Consider the following 19,640-nt stretch of genomic DNA (forward strand, 5'->3'; position numbering starts at 1 on the left):
GTTTTGATTCACCCTGGGTGAAACTCAACAAGACTGAGAGCCCCAGGGAGGGATGATGGAGGGGTGGACTTTGAGAAGCACCTGCCAGAGAAGAATGCAACTCTAAAATTCCCCTTCTTGTTTGGGGGTCTCCTCTACCCTCACCCCCCACCCCATTGTTTTTTTTATGTTGCTCAGGCTAGCCTGGAACTCCTGGGCTCTAGCCATCAACCTGCCTCAGCCACCCTCCTCCCCCAGAGTAATACTGTATCTTAAAACCTCTTTATTCCTTTCTCCCCCAGGCTGCCCAGAAAGGTCAGTGCTCTGGGGAAGAAGAGGAATTTCATCTCTAACCTTTGTCCCTAGGCCTGGCAGTTCACATGGGTAACTACTATCTCCCAACGTTGGCGTAGGAACATCTTTTTTCCCCAAACAAACCAACCTCTCTTCACATCCCCCACACTGTACTTTCACTGACTGTGCGCTAGCAGACTTTGCCAAGTTCTACCTGTAACTGGCTTCATTTTTTAAGTCAGGTCTTTGGTTGCTCTCTCTCCTACAAAAAGGAGTCATGCCAGCCAAACACACATTCTTCCTAGGACCCCTGGTGGCCAGGACAGAATTGAGACTACAGCTGTTGAAACTCTGAGCCCTGGATTTGTGTCTTTCAAGGACCCCCAGCAATGGCCTTCTCATTTTTTCTGGCCTTTCTATTCCTGGCTCCTGCCATGGCAGTCACCCTCAGGGCTGACAGTCAATGTCCAGCCTGTGGGGTGCCCCCCTTGGACCTGAAGAGCCAGCGGGAACTGCTTCTCAACCTTGCCAAGAAAAGTATCCTGGACAAGCTTCACCTCAGTCAGCGCCCAACACTGAGCCGGCCTGTGTCCAGAGCTGCTCTGAGGACCGCCCTGCAGCGCCTCCGTGGGCCCCCACAAGGGAACCCTCTGGAGGATGACAGAGAACAGGAATACGAGATCATCAGCTTTGCTAAGACAGGTGAGTTCCTAGTCTGCAGCTCTGCCCCAAACTCCAATCTCTCAAGGAAAGGAAAAGTTTTCTCACCAACCTTTCCCCTGACTTCCTCTCATCAACCATCAGACTCCCAAATCTGCAACCCTAATCCCAGCCACACCTCCCCCCACAATTGGCAGCTGGTGATTGGTAGATTTCATATCCTTAGTGCCTGGCCTCATGCCTCTGGTTCCTCTCTCCACAGGCCCCATAACCCTTCATAGATGTCAGCCCATCCAATCCCCAGGCCTGGGTTCAGGAGCTGGGTGCTGGAGAGTCTGTGCTTTCTCTGGTCCCAGGATCCAGTTCCTTCATCTTCCCTTCCTCCAGATGCCTCATTTGAGTAAAAAGAAAACAAGTAAAATACCAATACTACAATACCTCAGATTCCCATGTACCTTAGATCCCCATATTAGGGTCTCTATATCAGAACAGGGTCCAAATAGGACTTGGAAAGATGGATAAAGGATGGAAGGGAAGAAAGAATTACTTCTATAGAGGAAGAAATAGTTGAAAATTTTAGTAGACAGCTGGAAAGATCAGGAATTCTGAGATAAGACCCTAAAAAGTACACTAAGGCTTTTGCAGGCTTTTTTTTTTTTTTTTTTTTGGCAATACTTGGGTTTTGCCAAAGTAAAAACTCAAGTCTTCACGCTTGCTTGCAGTACACAGTGCAGGCTGACTTCAAACTCAGTCCAGCCTCAGCCTCCCAAGTACTGAGATTACATGCATGAGCCATTCCCCACTCTCTTTTTTGCTTTTGTTTTGCAGTACTTGAATTGAACCTAAGGCCTTGAAAATGTTACACAAGTGCTGTACCACTGAGTTACACTCCCTATTTTCATCATCATCATCATTATTTTAGTGGTGCTGGGGTTGAACTCAGGGCTTCACGGTTGCTAAGCAGGCACTCTAACCCTTAAACCACTCTGACAGCCTCCCTCATTGCATTTTTAATTATCTGTGTCTTTTAGTACAAATTCCTTTGACTAATACAATTCTCTTCAAATCTTTGTGCTTTCTAAATAATAAATTATAGTCTGTATAAATAGCATCCCACTCTATCAAGACAAGTCAGTGTTGTGGGATAACACATTAAAGATTCTTCAAAGTCCTTTTATCTAGTTGAGAGGGTATACAGAATATTGAATATCACCTTAACTTTTAGATCTCTCTCTCTCTCTCTCTCTTTTTTTTTTTTTGGTGGCACTGGGGTTTGAATTCAGGGCCCCACACTTGCTAGGCAGGCTCTCAGGGCTTTTTTGGGAGAGGTATTGATTGATTGATTGATCAGTACTGAGGTTCGAACTCAGGCCCTTGTGCTTGTTAGCAAAGCATTCTACCACTTGAGCCACACCTCCAGCCCTTTTTACTTGTTGTGGTCTTCAGTCTGAGGCTCTGTTAGAGATATTTACTCTCTTCTTTTTTTTTTTTTTTTGTGGTACTGGGGCTTGAACTCAGGACCTACACCTTGAGCCACTCCGGTTTTTGTCGAGATAGGGTCTTGCAAACTATTTGCCCAGCTGGCTTCAAACTGCAGTCCTCCTGATCGATCTCTGCCTCCTGAGTAGCTAGGATTACAGGCGTGAGCTCCAGGCTCTTCTTTTTTTTAGTTTTAGCAAGGATTTATTTTAGTATAACAGGACAAAGTAAGGAGAAGTGGGAGGGAAAAGGGGAGAAACATTTCTGACTCTCAAAGCAGGAAATAGGAGTAAAGAGTCTCTAAGTTCTGGTCGAAAACTGAACCGTTCTTTCTTTCTTTTTTTTTAAGTGCACCATTCTCCAGAAATGCTTTATCATAGGAAGCTAAAGCTAAAATAAGCCAATTGGCATTTTCAGCATTCTGCCTGGAAATATATCTAGCTAAATTCACACCTTTGTTAGATATGGTTTCTGGCTTCCAAGTTACCACAGGTGATAGCCAATATATAACTTGGGTTCCCCTTTGTCCAGCTTCCAAGAGCAATTTCTTCACAGTGCTTCCTGCCTTCACTCAGTCTCTTTCCTAGCCTTCTAACCTCTGCTTGCCACATAGACTGAAAGCCCATGCTACATATTTCAGGCTTTGATACTGGTAGTACCCCACTTCTGATGCTAATTTCTGTTTCAGTTATTTATTAATTTAACACATCAGCCCAAAACAGAGAGTATTTTGTGTGTGTGTGTGTGTGTGTGTGTGTGTGTGTGTGTGTGTGTGTGGTGCTGGAAATCAAATCCACAGCCTCACATATGCTAGGCAAGTGCTCTCCCACTGAGCAGGAGAGTACATAGTCTTAAAACAACAAAGTCATTATTTCTCATGCTTTTGTTACTTGATGAGGTTTACCTGGACAGTTCTGCTCCATAACTCAGCTCACTCATGCAACTATATCCAGGTAAGAGATCAGATGGAACTTGTACACCTAAGATGGTCTCTGATCCTCTGAAGTATCTCTCCACATGGCTTCTCATCACTTAGTAGTCTATCCCAAGGTTCTTTAAAGCACTATGGTCAGCTTCCAAAAGTACAAAATCTCAACCCAGCGCTGGTGGCTCATGTCTGTAATCCTAGCTACTCAAAAGGCAGAGATCAGGAGGATCAAGGTTCAAAGCTAGCCCAGGCAAATAGTTTGTGGGACCCTATCTCAAAAAAACCCATCACAAAAAAAGGACTGGTGGAGTCACTCAGAGTGTGGGCCCTGAGTTCAAACCCCAGCACCCAGGGAGGGTAGGGGTAAGGAACAAAAGTACAAAAATCTCAATAGGTAAATCCTTATCAAACTTTTGCTTCCTAATGTCTCACTGGACAAATCAAGTCAGATGCCAACTCCAGAATCTATATGGTTAGGAACTGCACAAAGTCATAAATATGGAAAGTGTTGGTCACTGGGGACCAAAAATGTAATATTCCACCATAGCTCCTGGTGATCATGTGTCTGTCTGTTAGAACTAGAATGACTTAAGAGGTTCTAACTACAGAGTGCTTAGAGTGCTTCATGGCCTGGCAAGAAAGGATTAGTTGGGAAAAGAAAACTCTTTTGCAATTTTGGAATTAGGACACTAGGCAGTCAGCTCACTTAGCTAGGAGGTGCTGAGTAAAAGGTGCTGTAGATATGAGAGCTAAGGCCATGATTTTGGGACCTAAGGAAGCTGACAAGGAGGTAGGAGAAGTAGGTCCACAGAAAGAACAGAACAGAACAGACTTACACAGAGACAGAGATGAGAGAGATCATGTTGTGAAGTATAACCTTATTCCTGATTTCCCAATTCCCATGAAGCCTTATTGAACTTTATTTCCTGCATTATATGGCAGTTTCAGCCACATTCTCATGATAAAGCACTCTTTTTGGGCCAGGTGTAGTGGTGACACCTGTAATCCAACTACTTTGGAGGCAAAGATAGGATGATGGGGGTTTGAGGCCAGCCCAAGCAAAGTTAGCTGGAGACCTGACCTGAAAAGCAAATGGACTGAGGGTGTGGCTCCAGTGGTAGAATACTTGCCTAGAAAGCATGAGGCCCTGAGTTCAATTCTCCAGTATGGGGGTTGGGGAGGAGCACCCTTCATCTACACAATAAAAATAAGGGTAGCTGAAGCTGGGGATATAACTCAGTGGTAAAACACTTGCCTAGCATGTGTGAGGCCCAGAGTTCAATCCCCAAATCCACTAAAAATAAAAAATAAGGATATCTAAAACCAAACCATAATAAGAATTTTTATTTTGTTTTGCTTGTTTTGCTTTGTTTGAGTCAGGATCTCACTACATAGTCCAGGCAGGCCTGGAACTCAGGATCTTTCTGCCTCACCCTCCTGAGACTGGGACTAGAGGTGTGCACCACCATGCTTGGATTATAATGGGCATTTAATGGCTTCCAAAAAGCATTTAGACTTGACTCATTAATAAGATTTTCGAGACTATGAATTTTATGATCCATCCAAGTTTTTGGAAAATAATTCTGATGTCAAAGAAATGAAAGACCATTCAACAAATGTTTATTGAGTACCTATTATGTATCAAGTACTAGAGATACAATGGTGAACCACACAAACACAATCTCTACTTTCATGGAGCTTATATTCTAGCTGGGGGAAGAGGGGAAGTAGTAAGAGAAGTATACAGTTAACAAATGAACAAGAACCAAGATGACTACAAAGAGTGATGCATACTATAAAGAGTTCAACAGGATGATTCATTGGAGAGATGGAAGTTGGGTTAGAGGCTGATTTACATAGGCTAGTCAAGGAAACTACTCTAAGGAGGAGACACTGGAGATGAATGCCAAAAAACAAACAAACAAACAAACAAACAAACAAAAACAGTCATTTAAAGATCTTGAAAGACATTCTAGTGCAAAGACCATGAGATAGGTCCATGTTCAGTGAGTTAGTTCAAGGAACAGAAAAAAAAAAAAAAAGGTCAATATATGTAGCGTGCAATAATTAAGTGGCAGACTACTTAATCATAAGTTTTCTTATGTTAAAGAGTTTAGATTTTAAATAAACACCAACTGGTGCTTGAAGGGTTTTAAGCTGAGAAGATAAAGCTGAGCAGATTTATGGAATAAGATCACTCTAATTGGTATTTGAATGGTTTAGAGAGTAAGTGAACTATTGCTGTAGTTGAAATAGATGATTGTGGGTTGAACTAATATATAGTAGAGGAGGAAGATAGTGAAATTATATTATGAGTTGGAGGTAAAGTTGATAGATCTATCAGTTAATTTCAAAGTATAGGATAGGGCTATCAAGATTTGGCTGAAGCAGTGCATGTACAGGGGAGGGGAAGATTGAAGAAAGAACAGATTTGAATTGGGGAGATAAATCTAGAGATCTTTTTGGAACATGAATCGTTGGATATCCAATGTATAATATCACTGGATATCCAAATGGAATATCAGAGAGGTAGCTGGATGTACAAGCTGGGGACTCAGGGAATAGTCAGAATCAGGGGTTTATATTTGGGAATCACCAACAGATAGATATAACTGAAATCTTTGAGAACTGATGAAAGCATTCTGGGAGCAAATAGAGATAGAAAAGGGACCTTAGAACATCCAACATTTACAGATCAGGCAAAAGAACAGTTGACGGCAAAGGCGACAAAGATGTAGTGACCAATGTCATGAAAGTCAAGAGAAGGAAATATTTAAGAAGGAGGGAGTGATTAACTGTGTCAAACGGTACTTATGGATCAAGTAAGATGAGGCCAATAAGACTAGTAAGTGCAAGACCCTGAGTTCAAACTCCATACTGCCACAAAAAAAAAAAGTAAGATGAATATAAAGAGATGGATTTAGCAAGATGGAATGTGTTGATGATTTTGACAAGCAATTTCAGTAGAGTGGAGGAAATGGAAGCCCAATTGAGATGCATCAATAGAACACATAGGGATGATGAGAGAAAATTTAGCAGTTGTAATGAGGATATAAAGAAGTGGACATGCTGGGCATGGTGGTGGATGCCTATAGTTCTATCTGCTAGGGGAGGCTGAGGCAGGAAAGCTAGCTAGATCCTATCTCAAAACAAGATACAAACAAAAGGGTGGGGGCATAAGTCAAGAGTTAGAGCTGGTTGCCCAACATGTATGAAGCCTGGGATCAATCTCAGTATGAAAGGAAGGGAGGGAGGGAGGAAGGGAGGAAGGAAGGAAGGAAGAGGGTAAAGAAGAAAAGAAAAAGGGAGACAGAACAATTTTGATAAGGGTCTGGATGTGGGAAGTGAGGGAGGTAATCATAGGGTTTTTAGAAGTGATAAGGCAAAATAATAGTCCCACCAATTCTAAGAACAGAATGAGGGTGTATGCTGTTTGTTTGTTTGTTTTACAGTACTAGGGTTTGAATTCAGTGCTTCATGCTTTTGAAGTAGGTGCTCTACCACTAGAGCCATTCCACCAGCCCTCAGAATGAGGGGTGAATAAGAAGGGAAATAATGATATTCAGGTTGGGACAAATTGTTTTTAATGAGCTGGCAGGACATTCATGTGTCAAAATAAAGCAGTTCAAAATTTAGGCCTGCACGTGATGATTTCCAACTCTGTATGTATTAATGATACACAGAATGCCTTGAACTACACATACAAATCATAAATATTACATTGACTGACCATGAGTATGGATAAGAGCTCCCCTCAGTGTGGAGTAAAAAGAAATGAAGATAGGCCTGGAGAACTCTTTCATTGAAGGATGGTCAAAAAAAGGAAGGCCAGCAAAGAAAACCAAGGAAGAGTAGTAGTAAGAGAGTTGTGTTATGAAGCCAAGAGAGAAAAAATTTTCAAGAAGAAAAAGGTAATCAACAATTCTATCTCAGTCCATTTTTTGCTGTTATAACAGAATACCACAATCTAGGTAATTTATAATGACAGAAATTTATTAGCTTATGGTTATGAAGGCTAGGAAGTCCAAGATTAACAGGCCAACTTTTGTTGAGGGGCATTCTTGCTGCATCATTCATGGCAAAAGGGCAAAGAAAGGATGTGGAAGGTTCTTGTCTTTTTATAAAGAACCTACTTCTGTTATAAGGGCATTAATCCATTTGTGAGAGATCCTTTCTTAAACCCTGCCTCCCAGCACTGCCACACTGTGAATAAAATTTCTTGCTCATTAACTTTAGGAGACACATTTAAACCATGTCATTCCTACCCTAGCCCCTCAAATTCATATATTTCTTGCATGCAAAATACATTTACTCTATATCAATAGCTCAAAATCATAACTTGTTCCAGCACCAACTCAAAAAGCCTAGAATCCAGAGACTTGTCTAAATCAGAGATGGGTGAGACTCAAGGCATGATTCATCCTGAGGCAAATTCCCTTCTAGCTGTGAGCCTGTAAAATCAAACAGTTTATCTATTTTTCTCTCTCTCTTTTTTTTAATTGTTGTGCTGGGTGAGGGTATGTTGTGGCATTTACAAAATTCTTACAGTGTATCAAATATATCATACTTGAATTCACCCTCTTCATCTCTCACCTTTATCCCCCCTCCCAAAAATCAACTCAGTGTTTGTATGACTTATGGTAGTTTTGGGGTTTTTTGCTTTTTTGGGGTTTTTTTGGTGATGTGCTACTGGGGTTTGAACTCAGGGCTTCACATTTGCTAGACAGGCACTCAACCACTTGAGTCATGCCCCCCAGCCCTATCTACTTTCAAAATACAGTAGTAAGAGCCTGGCATGGTAACACACACTTGTAATGCCATCACTTGGGAGGAGGAGGCAGAATGATCTTGAGTTCAAAACCAGCCTGAGCTATCTAGAGAACTGGAGGGCAGCCTGAGCTGCATAAAGAGACTCTCAAAAAGTCAAAATAAGCCTGTAATACTAGCTACTTGGGAGGCTGAGATCAGGAGGATAGAGGTTGGAGACCACCCCAGACAAATAGTTTGTGAGACTCCCCCCCCAAAAAAAAATAAGCAGAGCAAAATGGACTGGAGGTATGGCTTTGCAACCATGAAGTCCTGAGTTCAAACCCCAGTTTCACACACACACACACACACAAAAACTTAAACGAACAAACAAAAATGATGAGACAGGCATAGGATAGACATTCATTTTCATCCCAAAATATAGCAACAAGAAAGTCCAAAAATTGAAAGAATGAACATTAAATCTTAATCTCCAGAATAATCTTTTTGATTTTATATGCTGCCTTCTGGATATACTGTTCAGGGGCCAGGCTCCCCAAGTCCTAAGGAAGCTCTGCCTCGGCTTTGCTGGGCTCACCTGTACAATTGCTCTCATGGGTCTCATGCCTGCAACTCTCCCAGGCTATTGTTGCACACTGTTAGCTCTTGGGATCTCAAGGCAATCCCACCCGGGTTTCTGCCTGTTTTGCCTGTTCTGCCTGGACAACCAGGCTATCTGATGCATCCTTTTTTTTTTTTTTTTCTTTGCTGTACTGAGGCTTGAACTCAGGACCTATCCCTTGAGCCACTCCACCAGCACTTTTTTTTGTGATTTTTTTTTTCAAGATAGGGTCTCCCAGACTATTTTCCTGGGCTGACTTCCAACCAGAATCCTCTTGATATCTGCCTCCTGAGTAACTAAGATTACAGGCGTGAGCCACTGGCACCCGGTTTGATGCATCCTTTGAAACCCTAGGTGGAGGCTGCCATGATCCCATGCTTAAGCATGCTATACTCCTGTAGAATTAGCATCACAGGAATGCTGCCAAGTCTTACTGCTTGTGATTGCTGATGCAGCAGCCAGAACTGCACCCTGACCACTTGAGCCACAGCTGAAGCAGCCAAGGAAAAATGCACTGGTATACAGGGAGCAGAATCTTGAGGCAGCTCTGGGCAGTGAGCCCATGGAGGGCACCCAGAACCCATCACCTAAAACTTTGGCCTTGTTATGAGAGGAGCAGCTTCAAAGATCTCTGAAATGCCTTTGTAGTCATTCTCCCAGTGTCTTTTTTTTTTTTTTCAGTACTGGGGCTTGAACTCAGGGCCTATACCTTGAGCCACTCCACCAGCCATTTCTTGACCCTTTTCAAGATAGGGTCTTTTGAGTTCTGCAGTCTCACAGAACTGTTTGTCCAGGCTGGCTTCAAATCGGGATCCTCCTGATCTCTGCCTCCTGAGTAGCTAGGATTATAGGCGTGAGCCACCAGCTCCCAGCTCTGCCAGTGTCTTTAGGAATCACAGCTGCTTTCCTTCTATCCATATTAATCTCCTTATCAAATGGTCAGGTTGGCCTACATAGTCCTTACATAGCCAAAGAATAAAAGAAAAATTGCCAAATTTCTATGTGTTCTTTTAGTTATAAATTTCATTCTTAAACTGTTTCTCTTCTTTCTCATTTTACAGTAATACAGTTAAAAACAATGACATATAGTTCCTTCAATATTTTGCTTAGAAATTTCTTCTACTGGATAACTAAGTTCATCATTCTCTATTTCTACCTTCTATAAAGCCCTAGAACATGGACATGATTCAGCCAAATTACTTGCCACTTTGTAACAAGGACGGCCTTTATTCCAGTTTCTAGTATATATTCTTTATTTCCATCTGATACCTCATAAGAATTGCTTTTCATCCATATTTCTACCACTTTCTGATCATGTCCACTTAATTCATCTCTAAGAAGTGTCAGTTTTTCTCTATAGATTATCTCTGCTCTTCTGAACCCTCAATAGAACTTCCTTTGACACTCTGTTCATAGAAATCTAGGCTTTTTTTTTTTTAACCTGCTCTTCCAAATTCTTCTCACCTTTATCCATTACCCAGTTTTGAAGCCACTCCCACATTATCAGACATTTGCTATAGCAACATCTCACTCTCCTCATCAATTTTCTTAGTCCATTTTGTACTGCTATAACAGAATAACACAAACTGGATAATTTATAATGAAGATAAATGTTCTAGTTCATGGTTGTGGAGACTGGGAAGTCAGGATCACAGGGTTAGCAACTGGTAAGGACCTTCTCACTGCATCATCCTATGGTGGCAGACAAAGAGATGGCAAGGAGAAGGCAGGTACTATGAACTTATCCTTTTATAAGAAACCACTTCTAAGACAATGACATTAATTCACTCATAAAGGATTTGATCCCCATAACCCAAACACCTCCTATTAGAGCCCCACCTCCCAACAATACTATATTGGGAGCCAAGGACAGTGACCAAAGTTACAGTGTGTGTGTGTCTGTATGTGGTACTGTGCATCAAACCCAGGCCTTGCTAAGTGCTCTACCACTTGAACTACACCCCCAGCCCTTTTATTTGTATTTTGCTTTTGAGACAGTGTCTCACTACTTTTGACCCGGCTGGCCTCAAATTCTTTTTTCTTTTTTTTGGTGGTACTGGGGTTTGAACTCAGGGCCTCATGCTTGCTAGGCAGGTGCTCTACCCCTTAAACCAGTCTGCCAATCCTAACCTCGAATTCTTGATTCTCTTGCCTCATTATTCAAGTAACTGGGATTTCAGGTGTGCACCATCACGCTTGGCTGGGAGGATCACTTTGAGCCCACCAGTTTCAGACCAGCCTAGGACCTCATCTAAAAATAAATAAATAATACAAGTTGGCTACCCATGGCTCATTCCTATAATCCTAGTTACTCAGGATGCAGGGATCAGGAGGATTGTAATTTGAAGCCAACTCCAGGTAAATAGTTTGCAAGACCCTATCTCAGAAAAACCTATCACAAAAAAAAAAAAAAAGGACTGGCAGAGTAGCTCAAGTGGTAAGTGGGAGGCCCAGTACCACCAAAAAAAAAAAAGGCGGGAGTGTGGCTCGAGTGGTAGAGCACCTGCCTAATAAGAATAAGGCTCTGAGTTTAATCCCCAGTACCGCCCCCTCCAAAAAAAAAAAACTACCACATTGGGAATCAAAGTCCAACACATGAACTTTAGGAGACACATTCCATACCAAATGTGCTACAGAGAGTTCAAGCATGGTGCGAATAGAGATGTTAGGCGAACGTGATAACCACTACACTACGGAAACGCATGCGAATAGAGATGTAATTGGTAGAATTGACACATAAAAGGCCACAATGACAGGGGTTTTTGTGTCCACAGGCCTCTCCAACATCAACCAGACTCGTCTTGATTTCTACTTCTCTGATGGAAATGCTGGTGGTATGCAGGTCCAACAGGCCAGCCTCATGTTCTTTGTACAACTTCCTCCCAATACCACTTGGACTATGAATGTGAAGGTCCTTGTGCTAAGACCACATGACACCAACATCACCTTGGTTACACACCTGTTGGAAGTGAATGCTGGTGGCTGGCACCAGCTCTTCCTGGGGCCTGAAGCTCAGGCTGCCTGCAGCCAGGGGCATCTTACCCTGGAGCTGATACCTGAAGGCCAGGTAGGCCAGCGTTCAGTCATCCTGGGTGGGGCTGCCCATAGGCCTTTTGTGGCAGTCCGGGTAAGAGTCGGGGGCAGGCACCGGGTTCGTCGACGAGGCATCGACTGCCAGGGAGGGTCCAGGATGTGCTGTCGACAAGAGTTCTTTGTAGACTTCCGTGAGATTGGCTGGCACGACTGGATCATCCAACCTGAGGGCTATGCAATGAACTTCTGCACAGGGCAGTGCCCACTACACGTGGCAGGAATGCCTGGCATTGCAGCATCCTTTCACACTGCAGTGCTTAATCTACTCAAAGCCAACACAGCTGCTGGCACTGCCGGAGGGGGTTCATGCTGTGTGCCCACAGCCCGGCGTCCCCTGTCTCTACTCTACTATGACAGGGACAGCAATATTGTCAAAACCGACATACCAGACATGGTGGTAGAGGCTTGTGGTTGTAGTTAATTTATGTGTGGCACAGATAGCCCAAGATAGGATAAGCTAATGTCCCCTCATAGAGGTGCCCCTCCTCAAGAGAACAGAATGACACCATTTTTGTCATATATAGTCTGTATAGACTGTCGACTCCCTCTCCCTGAGCAACCTATGAAAATTATCCCACCTTTGACTTGAGGAGATCTACATCTAAAGAAAGTCACTGTGCCATCTTCATGACCATCAGCCCCTCTCCTAGAGCATGCCCCTCATGCTCAATCCCTATTCTAGGGGCCTGATCCACCTTCAGCCACGATCAACGCCACCTGGTTCCCAGGGAAGACACCTTTAGTTCCATAATTTACTCTGTCTCCCTGCCCTTTTCATCTGGCAGTCCCCACTCCAGGATGAGTTGACCTAGCCCCTTCCCTTGGTTTATGTGAATCTCCAGAGAGCCCCTTCCTTGGACTACCGAAGATTAGATTATTGTTTTCCAAAGTGAAGCCCTCCCCTTGCCCATCCCCTGTGTTTCTTTACTCTATTCTGTGCCCTGGGGGGCTGACTCAACTGACCCTCATCACCTGAGTTCCCCTGCCCTTTGGCTCCCTATTAGGTTTGACTAACAGAAACCCAAGCAGGAGACCAAAGGATAGGATGATACAGAGATAAGAATATATTCTATTCCTGCTCTCCATTTGTCCACGTGCCATGATTCTGTGTAACTGTAGGCTGTGTAACATAGGCTGTGCCCTTTAGCTCCTGTCTGGCTACCATTTTCTGTGGCTTCAGCTGTGCCTAGGTTCTGTCATCACCAGGGGTCCTAATGGCTTTCCCCTTTTCTAGTCCCTAGTGCTTCAGTATCCCTCTTGGTTCCCTTAACCTTGTGTATACCTTGATAACTGGCGGGGAGGGTCCTCTGTCACCTCATAGGACCCTAACAGATACTCCAAATTACTGGAGCCTGTTCATTCTGTTCTTTCTTCATATGGACTCCTCAGGGCTGAGCTATTGTATCCATCTTATCCTTCATGCACCTTCTCCTGGGACAACCACTTCTTCTTCCTTAGGCTCTCTTCATCCTCCCAGAACCAGCTTTCATGGTCTCGTGGTTAATAAAGAACTAGGTTTTGCCTGCTTCTCGCCTCCTCTGTACTCACTCCAAGAGATGATACAAATTGACGATCAATCATCAAGTGAGCCAACACTCTGTGGGCACACACATGATAGAGGCATGCTCTGAGATGGTGCCAAGACCTCTGGCTTGCCTTCATTTCATCTACTCTCAAGGCTCCATCCAAGAGTCCTGCTTGGAAGCTTGAGCGGGACAGGGTAAAGGGGAAGCCCTGGAATAAGGAGAGAGTAGCATTTACTCTGAGAACAGGTTCTTTTTAAACCTTTGCCCTTTCCCCACCATCTCCTCCCTTTCACTGGACAACCCTGAACCATGGGATCAATATTGTCTGCAGCCCAAGGCCGAGTTTGCGCAAAGCCCATGTGTCCTTTGGGGAATGTGATGTCTGTGTTTGCTCAGCTTATAACCCCCTCCTACCAGGATAAGAGGTCTCTGGAATGGGAATGCTAGAGGAGAAAGTCTGAAAGGGACTTCCTGGGGGAGTGCAAGCCTGAGCTATAGGGCTTCCTAAGAACCCATGGAAGGCATCCCAACACATGAGAAGACCTTCATCTAAGGAGGTCTTTTGGTGTCTCTCCCACTTCTTTCTGCTAGTGTCCCCCACCTTCACACCATTCCCAGATCTAACCTCCTTCCTTCCAACTACAGCTTCTGTCCCTAGGACCAAAACTGGGATAAGGCAAAAGCTGTGGGCAAAATTTTAAGGAGAAGGCAAAAAAATTTTTCATAAATCAAGATAAGTAATATTTTAATGAAGTAATTTAACAAAAATAATGCAAAATATCCATGATGAGCAAAACAGATTTTTAAATAAACACAGGATCCATATATTCCATTTCTTTTTTTTTGCCTCTGCTGTTTGAAAAAAGGAAAAGAGTGAGTTTGTCTTCTTGCAGACATTTTCTTCAGCCTCCTAGCCCCTATCTCTAGACTCCTTCAGGCCATTCTCACTTGGGCAAGATAAGCACTCCTGCTTCTTTTATTTCCTTACCCACTCCCAAGCCTGCCACTTACCCCCACCACCAGCCACCAGCCCCAAACCAGGTTGGTGGTAGGGCGGGCAGTGAGGCAGATGGCTGGGGTATTTATAACCTAGGAGCACTTCTTGGGAAAAGTGACTAAGATGCTAAGGGCATATTTATAGCTAAGTTCTGACGTAAGTGTCAGTGGGGAGATAGGGCCAGCCCAGGCACAGCAGCAAGGGGGTGGGAAATGCTGGAAATTGGGGACACCTGACAGAGAGGATGAGGAGAGGTGGAGTCAGCAACTCCCACAGCTGCTGCTTGTTTCTTCTCCTGACTCAGTCTCCTGGCACCAACAGGTAAGCCCTCCTAGGCACCACCATGGGCAGACACCTCCACTTTGTGGTCTCATAAGGTCCAGACCCTGTGGGCTAGAGGGCCATCACTCACCTGCAGTGAGAACAGAGGAGAAGCTGAGAGCTAGGGTGAACACTGGCCAGAGGGCTTGAATATGTTTCAGGACTTGAGGAGAAATGCAGGGTAGACAGGAGCATCCACTAACCTCAATATCTCTCCTTCTTCCTCTCTACCATATGGTGCCCTGAGTTTCTAGGAAAAGCCTGGCACCCATTGTGGAACTCTTTTGCCACGTGTCAGTGTGATGAGGTCCAAAGCAAAGGCAGCAGTGATGTGGTCTTGGGAAAAGCCTCTGCTCTCTGGCAGTGGTGAGGGGAAAGAGCAGAGGAACTGGCTCTTCCGTTACATCTTTGGGACGACAAGGTTCCCAGAGTGAGAAGGTAGGCACACATCCCATCTTGTTACTCTCCAAGTAGCCCCTTCCCTGTCCCTAGGATGGCTGGTCAGCTATAAACTAGCTACTGTCCAGTAGCACGGCACTGCCACATGGTGGACACTGGTGGTACTGAGACCCAGCTCTCAAAGACCAGCCCCTCTAGCACTCTATGGACAGCCTGATCACCTAAATAGCAGGGAGATGAAGTGGAGTAGGGACACCCTTCCAAATCACATTCCTTCTGCCACTGCTTCCTCCCTTCCACCTTGCCCAGCTCTTTGAAGAAACAGGCCTAAGCAGAAAAGCTAGCCTGAGGCCCATCTTTTTATGTTCAGGATAGAGGGGTTTGCCCACTACCATTGAAAGTCATAGACCTGTAATCCTAGCTACTGAGGAGGCTGAGGCAGGAGGATTGCTTCTTGCGTCTGGGCAACATAGAGAAACCTCATCACTAAATAAATAAGTAAATAAGCAAACCAGTCAGCCAGGGAAGGAGTGCAATAAGGAGGGCTGGGATTGAAAACTAAGGTCACTGTACTTCCTTGCTTTGTTCTCAAAATCCCTTAAGCCTCCCATTTCCCAACACCATTAAGAGAGTGTTGGCACCACTTCTAGTATGCCTCAAATTTAGGCAATTCTTACAGTGCCCTGAAAGAGAAACAGCTGCTGGGTACAGACCTTCCCAAGTCTCATGCCCTTCTGCCAGCCTTGATGGACTCTGCCCTGCTGTAAGATTGCATCATTACCACCCCCACCACTCTGGGTTTCCCCAGACATCACAGAAGCACGTCCACCACTCTTGCTCTGGCCCTCGTCCACGTTGTGCTCCAGTCCAATTGGACTCTGGGCAGCCAGCACAGTCAGGGTCAAGGTGTGACTTCTGTGTCTCGTGGCATTGCCACCTTGGCCTGAGCAAGAGGACTCCATTTTCTTACTCCCCCCCACACCAACCACTCATTCCTGTTCCAGTGCTTAGAAACAGAAACAAGAATTCCCCTTCTGGCCCATAAACCTCCGAAAAATAACGGCTGGAACCCACAGCTGCCTCATGGAAACTGCTGCAGCAGTGGTGGGCAAGCCAGGAAGACTACACATATGGGGAGAACTGCCCTTCCCCACCTGGCTCATATGGCGTCCCTCCTCTGAGTTCCAGACCTTGGGAAATGAGCATGTGAAATCATCCTCTTTCTTGCATCATGCATGTCCACATTGCCCCCCCACCCCCATGCCCCTACCTCAAGCCACCACAGTGAGATGGTGAAACCCGAGCCCCAGGGGCCTGATGGGCAGCACAGTTGGCCAATCCTAAGGCTTAGAGGGTAGGTCCGCTGGCTGAACACTAGGTGTAGGAGCCCCAGGCAGCTGGCTCTAAAGAGGCCCGGGTCAGTAGCCAATCATGAACTGTGAGGGTCAATATAGCTACCCATCGGCTGATCTACTTTCAGCCTTCCTGAGTCCTAGGCCATAGAAGACAAGTGGCCCTAGCCTTAGTCAAAGGTAGCTGTGGCTCTGGTGTCTACTGCTGCTGCCCTCATTGGCTCACACGACATCAGACTCCATAGACAAGCAAGTTCCATCTGAGGCTCCTGACTCAGGGCACCCACTGGGAGCATGAAGCTCCCTGACATAGAACTCCGGCTAGTGCTGCTGTGGGCACTGGTTTGGGCACAGGGTGCAGAATCTGCATGTTCCACCTGTGGGGGCCCAACAGTGGCACCCCAAGCAGAACGAGCTCTGGTCCTAGAGCTGGCCAAGCAGCAAATCCTGAAGGGGCTGCACCTCACCAGCCGTCCCAAAATAACTCATCCTCCACCCCAGGCAGCACTGACCAGAGCCCTCCGGAGATTACAACCAGGCAGTGTGGCTCCAGGGAACAGGGAAGAGGTCATCAGCTTTGCTACCATCACAGGTGGGTATGGAGAGAGACAGGCAGCCAGCAGACAAGAAAAGGAGGAAGAAGGGGGCCCAACAGAGAGGCAGAGGGAGTGGGGTGTGGCAGGAGAAGGAGGAGCTGGGAACAAGAATGGTTGTGAGGATGCAAAGAGGTCCCTGCTTTTTCTAAAAGTGAGTGTGATGTAGTCTTGGGGGAGTTGCAGAGGGGAGCTTTATCTCTGTTCACCTTTCTTTCCTTTCTCTCTTTTGGGCAGACTCCTCCACTTCAACCTGCAGCTCCATGCTCACCTTCCACCTGTCCACTCTTCGGTCCCACCACCTGTATCAAGCCCGCCTCTGGCTACACATGCTCCCCACCCTTCCTGGCACTCTCTACCTGAGAATCTTCCGCCGGGACCCAAGGAGGAGGGGCCGAGGGTCCCGCACCCTCCTAGCTGAGCACCAAGTGACTACCTCGGGCTGGCATGCCCTGACTCTGCCCTCTAGTGGCTTGACGGGTGAAGAATCCAGCATCCTGAAACTCCAGTTGGACTGCAGACCTCTACAAGGCAACAGCACAGTTGCTGGACTACGGAGGCGGCTCCTGTACACAGCAGGACAGCAGCGACCCTTCCTGGAGCTTAAGATTGGAGCCAATAGGCCTGGAGTAGGCCGGAGCAGGAGGAGGACCCCCACCTGTGAGCCTGACAACCCCTTATGTTGTAGGCGAGACCATTATGTAGACTTTCAGGACCTGGGATGGCGGGACTGGATCCTGCAGCCTGAGGGTTACCAGCTGAATTACTGCAGTGGGCAGTGTCCTCCCCACCTGGCTGGCAGCCCAGGTATTGCTGCCTCCTTCCATTCTGCTGTCTTTAGCCTCCTCAAAGCCAACAATCCTTGGCCCACAGGAACCTCCTGCTGTGTCCCCACTGCCCGAAGGCCTCTCTCACTTCTCTACCTCGACCATAATGGCAATGTGGTCAAGACAGATGTGCCAGATATGGTGGTAGAGGCCTGTGGCTGCAGCTAGCAAGAGCACCTAGGAGTTCAGAGTGAAGAGATCAAGTTGGGGGTTCCAGGCAAGGGAAATCTGTGTCTGGAGGCATCAGATTTCCTGATCCATAACCCACTCAACAGACCACCTGGCAGTCTGATTGGGATTCATTCTCCCATAGGACTCAAATGGGCATGTTCTTATCCCAGATTCTGACCTGTTTCAGTCTGGTTGGCGTATGGGGAGATGGGTAAAGTGTTTCCTCTACAGGGAACAGCTTGATTTCCTACCCTTAGCCCAGACAGGGTCTGGCCAAGGAGGGAGGGAAGGAGAAGGCAGAGAAAAACTACTGAATCTCTCCCAAGAAGAGAAAGCCTTCTAGTGAGGGAAAAAGGCAGCAGAGGACCCAACAGGTTTGGGACAAGGCAAACAGGCTGGCCAAAGGTAGGGACTATTGAGTGCTCTGAGGGAGGGACAAAAGGGAGAGGGGCAAGGTTCTGAGGGAGAGTGTTTAGGACAGCCCCAGAAAAGGGATACTAAGCTGAAGTTCTCTGGTTTTCCCTGGGAGACAGGACCCACTGGGAAGACATCAGTTACACTTTGCTAATAAAAACGGGAAAGAAAGCCAACATTGTGAGTCATGAAGAATCATGTGATGATGGTCTATAGCAATAGTTTTCAAAATGTGGTCTGGGGACCTCTGGGAGGTTCCTGAGGCCCTTTCAGAGGCTTCCACAAGGTCAAACTACTTTCATAACAATACTAAGATGTTATTTGCCTCTTTTGTTCTCATTATCTCAAAAAATTGTACAGTGGAGTTTTCCAGAGTGTAACATGTGATTACATCATCTTTCTGACATCATTGTTAATGGAATGTGAGCTTGTGTATTTTTTTTTTTTTGAGACAGAATCTTGCTATGTATCCCAGACTGGCCTCAAACTCTCAATCCTCCTGCCTCAACTTACCCAGTGCTGGGATCAAAGGTGTTCACCGCCACACCTGGTTTTGTGTATTCTTACATTGTCATTTTTTAATTTCTAGTTTTAATTTCTAATATAAGTCGCTCACAAAAAGAGGTCAATCATTTTTCTTCAAAATTAAGGAAGGTGTAGAAGGATCTTGAAATTAAAAAGAATCACTGATCTATAATGTTTTCTAAAAGGGTATCTCTGAAGAAGGGGCTGAGACCAAAGCATATATGACTTCCCCACTTTTTTTTTTCTTTTTTAGTGGAACTGGGGTTTGAACTCAAGGTTTCCCACTTGTAAAGCAGGCACTCTACCACATAAGCCACACCTCCAGCCTGTTTTACCCTGGTTAGTTTAGATATGGGGGAGGGAAGTCTCTCAAACTATTTCCCTTGGGCTGGCCTCAAACTATGATCCTCCTGATCTCAGACTCCCAAGAAACTAGGATTACAGGCATGAGCCACTGGGGCCCAGCTAGGAATCTTTTTCAGTGGCCATAGGTCTGGGCTGACTGAACTGAGTCCCTGACCTTCTGGGTGTAACTAGTCTGGGTTGGTCATGTGGGGAGGCAGGCTCAGGTAGGTATCCTGCCTACAGTTACTACCAGTATTTGTAGGGCCTCCGACCTGTACCTCACTTCACATTTTCCTTTCTTTCTTAACCCTGATCGAACAGTTAACTTACTGACCTTCCAGGTCCAAGGAGGTAGTCCTCCCAAGCAAA

The 19,640-nt window shown here is 45.5% G+C and overlaps 2 protein-coding genes across 2 annotated transcripts; both read left to right on the plus strand.

Annotated features, from left to right (window-relative positions):
• Positions 1 to 394: 394 nt before the first annotated feature.
• Inhbc (inhibin subunit beta C) lies at positions 395 to 13,327 on the plus strand. The gene is made up of 2 exons (XM_020163169.2): positions 395 to 975; positions 11,483 to 13,327. The coding sequence occupies exons 1-2, from the start codon at positions 663 to 665 to the stop codon at positions 12,220 to 12,222; spliced, it is 1,053 nt and encodes a 350-aa protein (XP_020018758.1). The 5' UTR covers positions 395 to 662; the 3' UTR covers positions 12,223 to 13,327.
• Positions 13,328 to 16,375: 3,048 nt separating this feature from the next.
• Inhbe (inhibin subunit beta E) lies at positions 16,376 to 19,378 on the plus strand. Its single transcript, XM_020163345.2, has 2 exons — positions 16,376 to 16,988; positions 17,227 to 19,378. Exons 1-2 carry the CDS (start codon positions 16,691 to 16,693, stop codon positions 17,982 to 17,984), a joined length of 1,056 nt encoding a protein of 351 aa, XP_020018934.1. The 5' UTR covers positions 16,376 to 16,690; the 3' UTR covers positions 17,985 to 19,378.
• Positions 19,379 to 19,640: the final 262 nt, after the last annotated feature.

This window comes from Castor canadensis, chromosome 8 (assembly GCF_047511655.1).
Source record: "Castor canadensis chromosome 8, mCasCan1.hap1v2, whole genome shotgun sequence".
In the NCBI taxonomy this organism is placed as follows: domain Eukaryota; kingdom Metazoa; phylum Chordata; class Mammalia; order Rodentia; family Castoridae; genus Castor; species Castor canadensis.